Source organism: Mastigoproctus giganteus, chromosome 5 (assembly GCF_048544385.1).
Source record: "Mastigoproctus giganteus isolate SK-2022 chromosome 5, ASM4854438v1, whole genome shotgun sequence".
In the NCBI taxonomy this organism is placed as follows: domain Eukaryota; kingdom Metazoa; phylum Arthropoda; class Arachnida; order Uropygi; family Thelyphonidae; genus Mastigoproctus; species Mastigoproctus giganteus.
In genome coordinates, this window is record NC_143579.1 from 166,712,837 (window position 1) to 166,727,350 (window position 14,514).

The following is a 14,514-nucleotide window of genomic DNA, read 5'->3' on the forward strand; positions in this document are numbered from 1 at the left end:
TTCATTGGTGTATTTGTCTGTATCTGTGTTACTTCTGTCTTTGGGGAGATTTTCCCTGCATTTCTTTATTTGTGATCGGTGCAGATTTAGTCTTGTGTAGTTCAATACTGGTTTTTCCTATATATTGGATGACACATTCTTTACATGTGATCAGGTATATTACTTCTGATCACATGTAAAAATGTGATCAGGAGTAATATGTGGAAAAATATCGGTGAATTTTCTGTGTTATGGCTGTGCTGGCAATGCATGTATGGACACGTTTTACATAATTTACTGTTACATTTATTAAATTTTAGTAGAATTTGTAGGTGTAGACTGTCTATGTAGTCTTCAACGTATGGAATGTGTTTATGTCTTATGTTTCCTTGGTGTGGCGGCATTGCATGCTATGTGCCCGTTTTCAGGAAAATTCAGGTCCTGTGCGGTCATGTCTAAGCCCGGGGTGCAATTTATGCTGTGTAACCCATACAGCAGTTTTCTGTTTCGTTGTAGTATTCATAATGCTAACTTAATTATAAGAAATATAGGCTATGGTCCATACTGATGTCTAATACTTCCGTACTATGATGTATTTTGTTATTTATACTGTAGTCCCTGTAGCTTATAAGCAATCCAGGTTACAATCAGTGGCAATAATATTGGAATTATGTCTAATGACAATTAGTTTTAAATATTAAATAGTGTAAATGAGAGTATTAGCTCCTACGTTATATATGCACTTAACTAATTTATACATTATTACTTTTTAAATTTATGGTACTACTTGGGAGCATCAGGTTGGTATGTATAATACATTCTTCTAGTATGGCTATATGTCTGCTCAAAGCCCCTGAGGAAGTAGCAGATGTATGGCCATGAGGGAGAATGTTAATTTTCATCAACTATCGCTAATTTTCTCCAGTATTCTCTAATTCTCCAACTTTCTTTAAAAGTCTTAATTCTTTAAATTTATATTAATTTTGTTGTTTTTATATGTATCTATGTTATATATAAGGCTATCCATACCAGGGCTAGATTTATATATAACTAGTGGGTTGGCTGGGGTCACTACAAACCTGATGCTCCCAAGTAGTATCATAATTTAAAAAGTAATAATGTATAAATTAGTTAAGTGCGTGCGCGTGCGTGTATACACACACACACACACACACACACACAAGCCAAAACATTATGACCACCTACAGCCAAAACAGCTCGTACCCAGTGAGGCATGGACGCTACAAGATTTAGGCGCCTCCATAGCCAGGTGGGAAGGAGCAGCAATGCGTAACACATGCTTCTTGATTAGACCGGGGTTCGAGCCCGTCACCACCAAATACGGAGGATGCGGAAAGGTCAGGGAATGACCACTGCATATCTGGAGCAATATGGCCTTAGTTGCTAATGCTCCTAAGAAAAAAAACCAAACCAAGCTACAAGATTTCTAAATTTGTCTTGTGGTATCTGGTACAAACACATAACCAGCAGATCCTTTAACTCCTGTAAGGTCTGTGGTTCAGACACCGCAGATCGGAGCTGCTGTTCCAACACAAACCACAGATGCTCAACGAGATCGATGTCTGGAGAATTTGGAGGCCACAACAATACCCGGAAGTCTTCCTCATATTCTGCAAACCAGTCTCAAACAAGTGTGGCATGGTCCATTATCCTGCTGAAAGACGGCACAACCAGAGGAGGAGAACGTTGCATTAAAGGGTGTACCAGGTCAGCAATGATGTTTAGGTAGGTGGTATATGTCAGAGTGCTTGGCACATGGATGATTGTACCCAGGGTATCTCAGCAGAACATCACCCAAAGCATGACACCGCCGCCATCACTTCCCCAGGTAAACAATGCACACGTACCCAGCCATCCACATGGTGCAACAGGAAACGTGATTCATCTGACCAGATGACCTTCTTCCAATCATTCAAGGTCCAGTTTTGATGCTCGCGTGTCCATTGTAGATGCTTTCACCAGCGAACCATGGTTAGCATGGGCACTCGGAGTGGCCTGTGGCTAAGCAGCCCCATTTTCAGCAGGGCTCAATGTACTGTGTGTTGTAACACATTACTCCCATCACCAGCATTCCAATTACCAGCAAGTTGTGCCACAGTCACCCTTCTGTTGCCACATACCATCTGGGAGAGCCTTCGCTCACCTTGAGCATCAATGAGTCGTGGTCATCCAACACCTCGCTGGCAGTTCATGGGTTTCCCCTCCTCGGACCACTTTCGGTAGCTACTAACCACGGCTGACCACGAGCAATCCAACAGCTGTGCCGTTTCGGACATGCTCTAATCCTGTCACCTGGCTATTACAATTTGGCCTTTGTCAAACTCACTTAAGTCTGCTGCCTTTCCCATGTGAAGAACAAGAGTAACACTGATTAAAGGAGCTCAGTATCAGGTGTTTTTTATACAGTGTCCCAAATCGCACCATAGTTCACCTGCAGTTGCTTCAATTTGCGTAATGACTTGCTGGTAACTATTTAGAGGCGTGCGTGCACGCCTCTAAATTCTTGAAAATAGTTACCATCTTCGTGACATTACTGTTTATATTTGAAATAGGAGTAACAACTTATCATATTAAATCCTGACTGTTACAAGCCTACACTTCTTTTCACAACCACACAATATATAGCAAGGAACACTTTACACTTTCTCCACATATTAAAATGAGGAATTTTTTATTCTTGAGTATATGGCTGAATAGTTTTGTACAATCATGTGCTACTATCCAGAAACAAATGAACACGCAAAGCTAGTACAGGTTAAGTACTAGCTTTGCAAATCCGAATACTAGCTTTGTGAATCCCCAATCCGAAAAGCTCCAAAAACTGACACTTTTTGAAAAATACTCAAAAGTTCTGGAAACTGGGAGCCCTGGTGGGAAAGAGCTGTGATGCAGTGTGTTGACATCAGTAAAGTGGCAATTATCATCAATGCAAGGTGTCTATGTCCATTACTCACTGTTTGTTTAGTTTGTTCTCTGTTCTATGGTGCAAGGATATTGTTGGAAATGTCAAAAAAACCTGATATTCCAGGTAACACTGCTAAGAAGAAGAGGAAGCATTTTAAGTTTATCTATGGAACAGAAAGTGAATTTGTCAGAGAAACTGGGCAGCGGTGTAAGTGTGAGATGTCTTACAGAAGAGTTTGGTGTTGGAGTGACCACCATCTACGACCTGAAGAAAGAGAAGGATAAACTGTTCAAGTTCTATGCTGAAAGTGACGAACAGAAGTTAACGAACAATATAAAAACACTGCATAAAGCTAAAAACGAAGATCTTGATTTGTTTTGAAAGAGTGGATCCATCAGCATCGCAATGAAAACATGCCACTTACCAGTCAGTAGATCTTTGCTGATCACAGAACAAGCAAAGATCCATCATAAAGAACTGAAAATTGAAGTGAACTGTGAATATTCAACAACTTTTCCCTTCATGATGTTGAATGGTCAGATGTGTGTGTGTGTGTGTGTGTGTGTGTGTGTGTGTGTGTGTGTGTGTGTGTGTGTGTGTGTGTGTGTGTGTGTGTGTGTGTGTGTGTGTGTTGCCTCCTTCGGGGCTCTTGGTTCTTTCTGTTGGTTACTTATTGGATTTCTTGTCTAGAGGTATTGTTACTGGTGTTTACTTCTTGAGTAGTATACTTGGAGGTATACTGTTCCTTTGATGAGGAAAGGAGTGATCTCGCCCAACCAGATATCAAGATATTTGGAGGAACTGAGCAGTCACAGCCCGAGTTGCTGAGAGTGGCCGTTGAGTAACTGATGCATATATGGATGATTTGAGAAGAACTGCAAAATGTTTCTTTGCCTCTTGATATGACACTTCATGCTCTATCTAAAATAATGGGAAAAGAATATTTTAAAATATTCTTTTCCCATTATTTTAGTTTAAGAATTCCCATTAAAATTTTTTTTAAATATTCTTTACCCATTTCCACTGAGTGCATTCCTTAGAGGAGGCAGAATGCTTATCAAGACAGTTAGGACAGCCCTGCATTTCACACTTAAAGCACCAGACTGTGTTGGGAATGTGCATTCTTAAGTGACATCTTAGGTAACCAGCTTTTATAGTTGTGGGTAGGTTAGGCTTTGAAATGAGAGTATCATTGTCTGAATAGGAACAGGCTCTCAATCTTTTTTTTTTTGATGACAACTCGTTTTGCATGTACTGTTTTGAGCACTTAATTTGCAGACAAGTTCATCCTCTGATACATTTAACAGGTCCCATTCTGATATTACCCCTTTAGAGGAGTCAAGATGGCAAGTGGGGTAACCTTTGTGGGAATTCCACCAAAAGTAGATAATTTTAAGTCTTTCAGCATGTCTATATTCAACCATTTTCACTAATAAATCTTCTGATCTTAGTTGCAGAACCATTTTTGGAGGGCTGGCCACTTTTTTGAGATATTTCTGAATCAAAAATGGGTTGAGCTTACTCAATGATAGTCTGTGGAGGAATGTAACATTAAAAAGAGAGGAGCAGTATTATCCATTTTTTTTTTTTTTTTTTTTTTTGTCTCTTGGCATGGATGTATTTAAGTTATCATATCTGTCTAGATCTGAATCAAAAGATCCATACGTGGACTGTTTTCTGTTGTCGATCTTTACTCCTTTTAGCCTGATGAGGGTGGCTTCTCCCAAGCTTTCACCCTGCCACGTTTAATGTTCCAGCCCAACTTGTTTCCACCTGCTTGTGTTACTGTCCTTGTAATTTTAAGCTCATAAATAAAGCAATACTGACTGATTGATTATTCAGTAATGAAACAATAAAAGTTGTGCTTCCCCTCCCCCCACTAAGTACTTAAACATTCTGCCAGTAGTGCACATAGGATTTTTCTTTGGGGGACATTGAGAATAAGAACCCCTGCTTTGACTTAGAGAAAATTAGTTTATTTTTCAAAAAAAAATAAATAATAAATAACTGATCTGGGAGGGATTCATTTAAATAGTTTCTTTAGGAGGGACTGAAGTCCAGCACCAACATCCTAGGTGCAGCCTTACATACCACCCTACCTGTGCTTCAAATAACCTTTAGAAACAACATTAATGAAGAAAAGAAAAATTGAACAATTTTACATAAATTAACCACTGAAAATGTCAACTGCCCAATCGTCAGTTTCTATTCCTCAGGGCTCTCCATGACGGTGACCTAGCCATATGGCTAAGTCACCTAGGTCACCACCATGGAGAGCCCTTGCTTCACCATTGCTCTAAAGAATTACTGCTAATCACAACAGATAATTGCTTTTTTACTAAAGTGAGTTGAATAACCAGAGCGCAAATAGAAAAAAAAATTTTTTTTATCTTTAAATATGCTCTTTATTTTTCTAATTTTCAACTTTGCCTTCTATTTTGGAAGATGTTCAATGATACGAGCAAAGAATAGTCAGGCTCATTTAAGAGTGGCTGCAGTCCTAGGACTTAGCTGAAACAGAAATCCCAAAAAAATATATATACAGTCAAACTTGGTTATAATGAGCATGGAAATAACGAGATCACGGCTGTAATGAGCAAAAAGCCAAAATGATTTTAATTTACGCGTATTCCCATACAATCACTCATTGTTATAACGAGCGCACTACATTGATATACTGTACGAATTTTGATAACTATGCAAATGCTCTTAATTGCTCGGGTAGTCCGAAAAAAGCAATTCTTGGAATAGACAAAAATGAAAGGGAAGACAGCTTTTATGACCATCCGCATCGGATTAGGAGCTGGTTTATGACCTCCGTAGCCGAGTGGTCAGGAGTGGGAGTGCAGTAGCACACACTCTTTGAGTAGACCGGGGTTCAAGCCCCTGACTGCTGAATATGGTTGATCTGCCAACCCGCACTGGACCAGCGTGGCAGATTGTGGTCCATTTCCCTCAGCATGAATTGTTGAGGAGGCTTCCATCCTGCAGTGGGCTGATAATGGCTGCACTTTACCTTTTTTTTTTATGACCTAACCTTGTCCTTTCGGGGACTATACAATAGTGTATTGGCATGCCGCTTGTAATTTCTATGAGTGCATTACCCTATTTACAGATTGTTTTGTGTTCATTGTATCATAAATTTATTTCAGGACTTCTAAGAATTTTGGAAACAATAATTGTTTGTATGCAGATCACTTTACTGTCATTTTAAGGTTAAATCAGTTAGAAACAAACCCTTCCTCCAGAAACATGTCTCTCAATTTGCAAAAAAGTCAAAATTATTCGTGAGTTAGAATGTGGTGCAAAAAATCTTCCACCATGAGATGCGATGCATGCGTGACACCGACACAGCATGGACTGGCGGATACAGTTGAACACACCTGGAGTTTCTTTGACAGTAGCAGCAGCGCAGACGAGTCTCGCCGCAAGATCCATTTCCGTCTCAACAGGCGATTCATACACGATAGATTTGAGGCCCCCCCACAGAAAGAAATCAAGGCTTGATAAATCAGTTGAGTGTGGGGGCCAGGCAACAGGTCCACTACGGCCAATCCATCGATGCCCAAAACGCCTGTTCAAATGGTCTGTCGTTGTTGTTTGTTATTTGGTTTTTAGGAGCATTAGCAACTAAGGCCATATTGCCCCGGGAATATGCGGTGGTCATTCCCTGACCTTTCCGCATTCTCCGTATTTGGTGGTGACGGGCTCGAACACGTCTAATCAAGAAGCGTGTGCTATGCACTGCTGCTCCTTCCCACCTGGCTACGGAGGCGCCTTGTTCAAATGGTCACGAAAACACGTTCCATAATGGGCAGACGCCCCGTCATGTTGAAACCAAATGTTGCGTCTCACATTTGCTGAAACATCGTCAAGTAACCCTGGTAGAACTTGTTCAAGAGAGATCCAATATTTAGCGGAGTTCATGCGGGAATGGTAACAAGTATGGGCCGACTAAGCAGACACCGACCATACCTGCCCACACATTTATTGCGAAGCGATGTTATGTCCCATGGGGGCACACACCGTGTGGGTTGTCGTGAGCCCACACATGAGCATTGTGCTGATTGAATAATCCTTCCCAAGTGAAATAAGCGTCATCCGTGAACAAAACATAGGCTGGAAAATTCAAGTCTTGAACACTTTCTTGGAGAAACCACTGCGCAAAAGCCACACGTGCAGGATAATCTTGGGGGAGCAGTAACTAAACCCTTTGGAGATGAAAGGGGTATAGGGAATCGTGGTGCCAGACATGCTGTACACTGCAACGAGACACTCCTAAGGCAGAGGCAACGGCATGTGTGCTAGTAGTAGGATTATTCTGGACAGCATTCAACACACTTTCTTCCATGGCGAGAGTTCGCTTCGAGGTAACTACTAGATTTAGAGGTAACTACTCCTGTTACCTCTAAATGACCCATAATGTGGGCCGACTAAGCAGTCACCGACCATACCTGCCCACACATTTATTGCAAAGCGATGTTGTTGTGCCGCATGGGGGCGCACACCGTGTGGTCCCTCTGCTAATCCATACACTAGGTGCATGTCTGCCAGCTCACAGTTCGTATATCGATGCATGCTCTTCGTGCGGCGACTACTGCTTGAATGAGTAAACCAGAAATTTTCCCTCTCGCAAACTGATGAACAGCGGCATGTACCGACTTATGGTGACATTTCTGGTTATGGGTTCCTATGCGATTCACATTCCTTTAGATGTTACCTACCTCCCCTAAACGTTTGTACCAATATTTTTGAGACACCCTGTATATCAGTTAATAATTAGTAAGAATCCTATGCATTTTTCTTCTCTGCTATGAGTGTCATCAGTTTAGCTGATATCAATTTGGGTCTAAGCCTTGAAAGGTATTTCTTAGTTGTTATAAAAAGCCCAACAGCTTCTACAATTACTTCCTTGAAATTTGTTTTGGCAGCATAGTGTATAAATTAGTCTGCAATCAAGTCACAAAGGAGGTTAGCAAGCTAAGGTAGATTATGAGAAGTCTGGCAAAGAATGCAAAGATTGGGTTGGACTGGATTTTTCTGGCACATTAGCAGCAGTGGCTATTATGTGCCAAGACAAAGGCAAAAAAAGAATGCAAAGAACAGCAGCAAAGACTACTATGCTTATATTAAGAGTAGAAGAAAGGGGTCAAATCACATTGGATCAGTTTATGTCAGTGGGTTAAATATCAATGACTGGTCAGGTTGCTGACAAACTGAATTGGTATTTTGCATCTACATTCTACATTTTGCATCTACATTCTTGAGGAATTCTTAAGGGAAGGGGGATGCCAGAAGTTTATAACACTCTAACGTGGAGCTAAATGATTTTATGATAACTGAAAGGAAAGTGGAAGAGAAATTGTTGAAACTAAACATAAAAAAGGTGCATGGAATCTATACAATTATATTAAAGGAAGCAGAAAAGGAAGTAAACAAACCCTTAGCCATATGACAGCGTCCTTGGATTCAGGTGAGGTCGATATGGACTGGAGATGGGCAAATATATCTCCAATTCAAAGGCAGATCAAAAAGTGACACGAGAAATTATGGACCTGTTAGCTTAATGCCTGTTCCTGAGAAATTAAATTAATGGAGTTACTGGTAAAATAAATAATGCACGACCATCTAGACAGAAATGATAGTATACTACAACACAGTAACAAAGAAACTGAATGCAAAAAATAATTTTAACATCATATACTTGGATTTCAGAAAGGCTTTTGATACTGTTGTACATAAAAGTCTGTACAATGTGGCATTAAGGCAATGTGACAAGTTACTGCTATGAATAGATGGCAGGTTGGGTGAGAGAAGACCGAGAGTGGTTATAAATGGGCATTGTTCTTCATAAACTAATGTTATTATTAGTGGAGTCCCCCAGGGTTCAGTGCTGGGCCCATTGTTGTATTAATGATATTTGATGAAGGTATAATAATAATAATAAAAAAAACTGTAGTACAAAGGTTACTGATGTTCAGTTCTAGAATATTCCTTTTTTAGTACTTTTTTCTTAACATACTGAATTCCTCCACGTGTTCCAATAAATAAGGAAAAATTCAACCCTGATTGCATGATCTTCACAATCTTATCATCTGTAGATTACTCCTACTCTCATTATACCTTTACTTCCAACTAACTCAACACACAAATTCTGTAAAAGCATAAGTAACTTCTGATTCTACAAAAGCTGGGACATCATTGTGGGGATGTCCTTGGCCCCCCCCCAATGATGTCCTAGATTAAGACATTAGCATTAGCTTTCCATTTGCTAATGTGAAACATGAAACATTGCTACCCTTGGCACTACCAGCTTTTGCAGCTGCTAACAAGAATCTTTGAGATATATATGGAAGTGTTACTTTGAACCATACATCAGATAAACTTATCTATATTACCCGTGCCCTCCCTAACTAGCAGTTCCCCTGAACTTATAAGGTCTCCTTAACATATTGGTAAAAACCCTTGCACCACCTATGTTTGAATGTACTTGATCTTTATGAAATGAGTTCGTAGTACCTACAAGTGACAGCCAAAGTGATAAAATCCACCCACCAATAAAACACGGACACTCACTACACATGATCAGATGGTACTTGGAAGCCTACTATCCTTGGAAGGATTGTAGGCATCTCTGCAAAGCATCAACCAGGAGTTTAAGGTATCAACAGGGGTTGAGGTTTGTATGAATAGATTATGTGGAATTCCACAGCTTCAGTTTTTGTGGGAGAACAGCAGTGCAACCACTGTTGAATGTACTTGATCTTTATGAAATGAGTTCGTACTACTTACAAGTGACAGCCAAAGTGATAAAATCCACCCACCAATAAAACACGGACACTCACTACACATGATCAGATGGTACTTGGAAGCCTACTATCCTTGGAAGGATTGTAGGCATCTCTGCAAAGCATCAACCAGGAGTTTAAGGTATCAACAGGGGTTGAGGTTTGTATGAATAGATTATGTGGAATTCCACAGCTTCAGTTTTTGTGGAAGAACAACAGTGCAACCACTGTTGAATGTACTTGATTTTTATGAAATGAGTTCATACTACCTACAAGTGACAGCCAAACTGATAAAATCCACCCACCAATAAAACATGGACACTCACTACACATGATCAGATGGTACTTGGAAGCCTACTGTCCTTGGAAGGATTGTAGGTATCTCTGCAAAGCGTCAACCAGGAGTTTAAGGTATCAACAGGGGTTGAGGTTTGTATGAACACATTATGTGGAATTCCACAGCTTCAGTTTTTGTGGGAGAGAATAGCAGTGCAACCAATCAACTGCAAAAAATCATCAATGCAAACATCAACTGCAATCAATGGTGAGGTATTGACTGTTTCTTTGTTATTTGGTTTTTAGGAGCATTAGCAACTAAGGCCATATTGCTTCGGGGATATGCGGTGGTCATTCCCTGGCCTTTGTGCATCCTCCGTATTTGGTGGTCACGGGCTTGAATGTGAAGTATTGAATGGTGCAATAAGTCCTGTAACTGGTTCATAGAGAAACAGAAATTGGAGTGACAAATCTTACTATATCCTATTCAGTCAGATGGGTGGGTGGGTAGGTGTGGAGGATACTTGGAGAGCACAAATGTTGATGTCCGAATCCTTGTAGGCTAACAGAGTGCACCATTGTCAATAATGGTGCACTTTCCCTCACGGTACTTGTTTGCTATTGGTCTCACGGCCGTATTTAGCCTTAGGTGGAGTTTACCACCCACTTAAGGCTGCACTCCCAAGCAACCCGACTCCAAGGAGATCGCAACCGATGGAGACGGAGACCACATTATTACAAAATTTATAATGCGGTTAAATAAAAATATTTTAGTAAATTTTTTTTTTTTTTTTTCACTGCATAACAGTACCATATCATAAAAAGTCTGAGACAACCAAAAAGGTATTGGGCAAATAAAACTTTAATGTACAAACTTTGCATTATTTTCTAAAACTTTGGGTGGGGTTATGGTGTGGAGCCATTTCTCATGGTATGGCCCTAGGATTTTTGATTTTGCAGGGCACTGTGAATGCTGATGCCCACCTTAACATTTTGGACAATTTTGTGTTCTCTATGATAGCATATATTTGTTTCAATAGGATAATGTCCAATGTTAACTGCTGGTGCTGTTCAAGAATGGTTCACAGACATAAAAGTATCAAAGTTAGCATTAGTAAGGGCACATGATGCAAGAAAGCAAGCTTATATAGCATCAGCCAAAAAAAAAAAAAAAAAAAAAACCCTTCTCATTTCACTCATCCACCCACTCCAAATGTTTTTCTAGTTCTGCCTTGAATCTGTTTAAGTTCTCCACTTCCACAATGACAGATGGGAGTTTGTTCAAGCAATCAACCACCCGCCAGCTAACGGCGAACTTCCGCACATCTATCCGACAACTGTCTTTCCTCAATTTGAATTTATGCCCTCTCAGGCGATTATTCTGAGCAAGAGGAAGAATCCCATCAGCATTGAGCATGCTCAAACCATTCAAGGCTTTATACACCTCAATCAGATCACCTCGCACGTACCTAGTCTCCAGATACTGTAATCTGCAAAATTTAAGCCTTTCTTTGTAAGAGCAACCATTTGTTCCATTCACTAATCTTGTTGCCCTTTTCTGTACTCGTTCCAACAGCTCTACATCCTTCTTAAAATGAGGCCTCCTGACCTGTATACAGTACTCAAGGTGTGGCCTGACCACTGTCTTATACAAGGGGATAATCACCTCCTTATCTCTTAAGTTGGAACACTTATGGGATGAACTGGAATGTCAGACGGGGGCAAGACTAACGTGTTCTACATCAGTAGCTCAACTGGTCATAGTGTGCATAGTATTAGGGTCAGGCGCCACCTGTGGTTTCCCACATCTGCACCATATGTTCGCTGTGAAGGAATACAGCTCAACTGGTCACTGTTCTGCAGGAGGAATACCATATCCACCAAGGTCTATTGTTCACTGGTGGAAAGCCTAACCAAGAGAGTGGAGTGTCATAGCAGCCAAAGGGGACTTGATGTGCTATTGAAATGTACTGCAGTGTAACCTCAATATGAAACTGATGTGTCTGAAATCTTTTGTGTGTGTGTGTGTGTGTGTGTGTGTGTGTGTGTGTGTGTGTGTGTGTGTGTGTGTGTGTGTGTGTGTTTACACGGATGTGCATCAGGGTTAAAGATGAAGGAATATTTTGCATTCTCATGTGTATTGCCAGGTATTTTTGTGTCAAATTTCTTTTAACAGAGATTTATACATTACCTTTTAACTGAAGGGTTTGCTTTTATAGGTGCCATTTTAAAATTAAAATTACGGAAGGGACTTGAGGCTATCTAACTAGGGGGTGGAAATCCTGGTTAGATAGCTTGAGGCCATGATTGACGAATGAAAGAGAATAGGTTGGTAATACGGAACTAAGTTGACCAAGTTGGATACATTAAAAGGCTGAAAATTTTCATTGTGGTAGTAAAAAAGCAGAAGGGACACAAATTGGGTGAGCATCACAAGTTCAATAGTCTATGGGAACTTGGGGTGAACCATGACAGTGTAAAATATGTGGTTGGAACAACCACTATGATTAGTGCTTTTTACTGTTAGAAGCTTTAATGTCAAAGAAGTATGACATTAAATGTATAACTTTAATGGACAGGTATTTCGAACGAACAGAGGGGTGAAGTGGAAGTGGTTATTTTTTATTTATTTATTTTACTTTATTTTTTTTTTTGGCTGATGCTGCATAAGCTTGCTTTCTTGCATCAAATGCCTCTACTAATGCTAATGCTAAAGTGGAATTAGTGGTGGAACTATGTTAATATTATATCAGTATAGAGTATCATAGAAACTAAGACTGATTGATGAAATTTATCTTTGCATACAGCCCCAATTGAAGGGCAAAGAAAACAAAAACAGAGTTCTTAAATGTTAAAAAGAAACTACCGTAAAGAAAAGGCCAGAGATTTAAATAGCAGGTATATTATCTGACAGTTTGTATATTTTGTAACTTCCCATAAATTTCACAACAGAGCTGAGAAATTGATAAAAAAACAAAAGGAAAAAAGTAAATAGTACTTTTATGACATACAGATGAAGAAAATTACTTTAAAAATGAAATATACTGATTTCAGAATGAAATGTGTTGTGCGATTATCTTTTTATTAATTTTGAAGAAATCATCCAAAATGCTGTTTTGGTATATTCCAGCTGAAAGACAGATCTGTATTAAAAATTTCTGGATTCTGATTTCTAAAAGCTACTGGATTTATATTTTAAGAAGGATTGGGATCTGTTAAAATGAGTGCAGAGCAGAACAAGATTAGTAAGGGAAACAAAAGGATGTTCTCACCAAGAAAGCCTTCAGTTCTGCCAATGCAGCATCTGAAGACTAAATATCTGTGAGATCTGATTGGAGTAGTTAAAGCTTTGAATGAATTGAGTAAGCTCCCATTGGCTTGAATAAATATCGCTAGGAGGAAAACTTTTTTAATGTACAGAGAGATATTAGTAAGTATAAATATTATTTCATTTATCATTTGCAATTATAATTTCTTTAAGTACTGACACTTCATTAACCAGTAAGTTTAACTAGTTAGATGATTGGCAGTTTAACAGTGGATCAATGTTACACTATTTATTGCTTGTGGGAGAAACAATTAAATTTCAGTATATGCATTATACTTGCCAAAATTGCCTTATTTTCCAAAATATGAAATGCATTTCTTTCACAACTTAGCCATCTTCCCCAATCTTGGCAAACTGTTCCTGAACTATACTGAAGGGTTATAATTGCACTTTATTCAATTTAATAACTGTTACTTATGAACATCTATACAGAATGGCTTATTAATTACTTTTCTCAAAGTGTGCCACTTCATGCTGCATAAACTCAAAAACATGGAATAACTTTCATAGAAAAACCCTATCACCTGAAATTGGCAACTGCAGCCCTGAATGAAGAAGACTAAGAATTCTTGACTGTGATGAAATTAGAACTCAGATCTCTCAACATGAATATGAACCCACCATCTCATCTTGGAAATAAATTTTGGTGTATATATCACATTCTTTTCTACGGTTTCCATTTACATTATCTACAGAGCAACTAAGGTCACATTGAAGGGTCTTTTTCTTTTTTTTTTCATAAGGAAGAATATAGCCCTACTTCTAGCTCATTGCATCCAGAAAGGTTCCAAGATCTTGCTGGTATGTGTAATACATATGCTCCTTCCCATGTGGTGCTCTATTTTAATTATACTCTGAAGACTATTGGATTCTAAAAGGTGATAGTATAATATCTCATTGCAAATTTTATAATATAATTACCTGTATATGCTACACATTCATCCCATCCAGGTTTCCTCCATGCCTCTTCCCTTACCTCTTTTCTTACTTGTAGATCTTTGTATCCTGTTTAAAATATTTGAACATTTTATTCTGTTATAAATTTTCACTATATATATGAGATATACAAGTTAATTTATTAAAAAACATATCTTTGCTAGTAATATATTCTCTAGCTTTTAACTCATCAGCAAGAAGGGGACACGACCATTCCCAAAATTTAACTGTTTACAGCAGCATTTCCCAAACTGTGTTCCGCGGAACACCAGTATTCTGTG

At 39.1% G+C, this 14,514-nt stretch overlaps 1 protein-coding gene and 1 long non-coding RNA gene across 3 annotated transcripts in view; one reads left to right on the plus strand and one right to left on the minus strand.

The window, feature by feature from the left end:
• The window catches only part of LOC150085817 (uncharacterized), a 46,813-nt gene that overhangs the window by 12,480 nt on the left and 19,819 nt on the right, over positions 1 to 14,514 (plus strand). The window contains exon 2 of the long non-coding RNA XR_016546941.1: positions 14,045 to 14,175. This is a non-coding gene — a long non-coding RNA (uncharacterized LOC150085817). The remainder of the gene's footprint in view (positions 1 to 14,044; positions 14,176 to 14,514) is intronic.
• The window catches only part of LOC150085818 (protein NipSnap-like), a 140,497-nt gene that overhangs the window by 9,970 nt on the left and 116,013 nt on the right, over positions 1 to 14,514 (minus strand). For both annotated transcript variants that reach the window (XM_090373504.1, XM_090373503.1), the window contains exon 8: positions 14,219 to 14,302. In XM_090373504.1, coding sequence (XP_090229630.1) covers positions 14,219 to 14,302 — 84 coding nt within the window. The remainder of the gene's footprint in view (positions 1 to 14,218; positions 14,303 to 14,514) is intronic.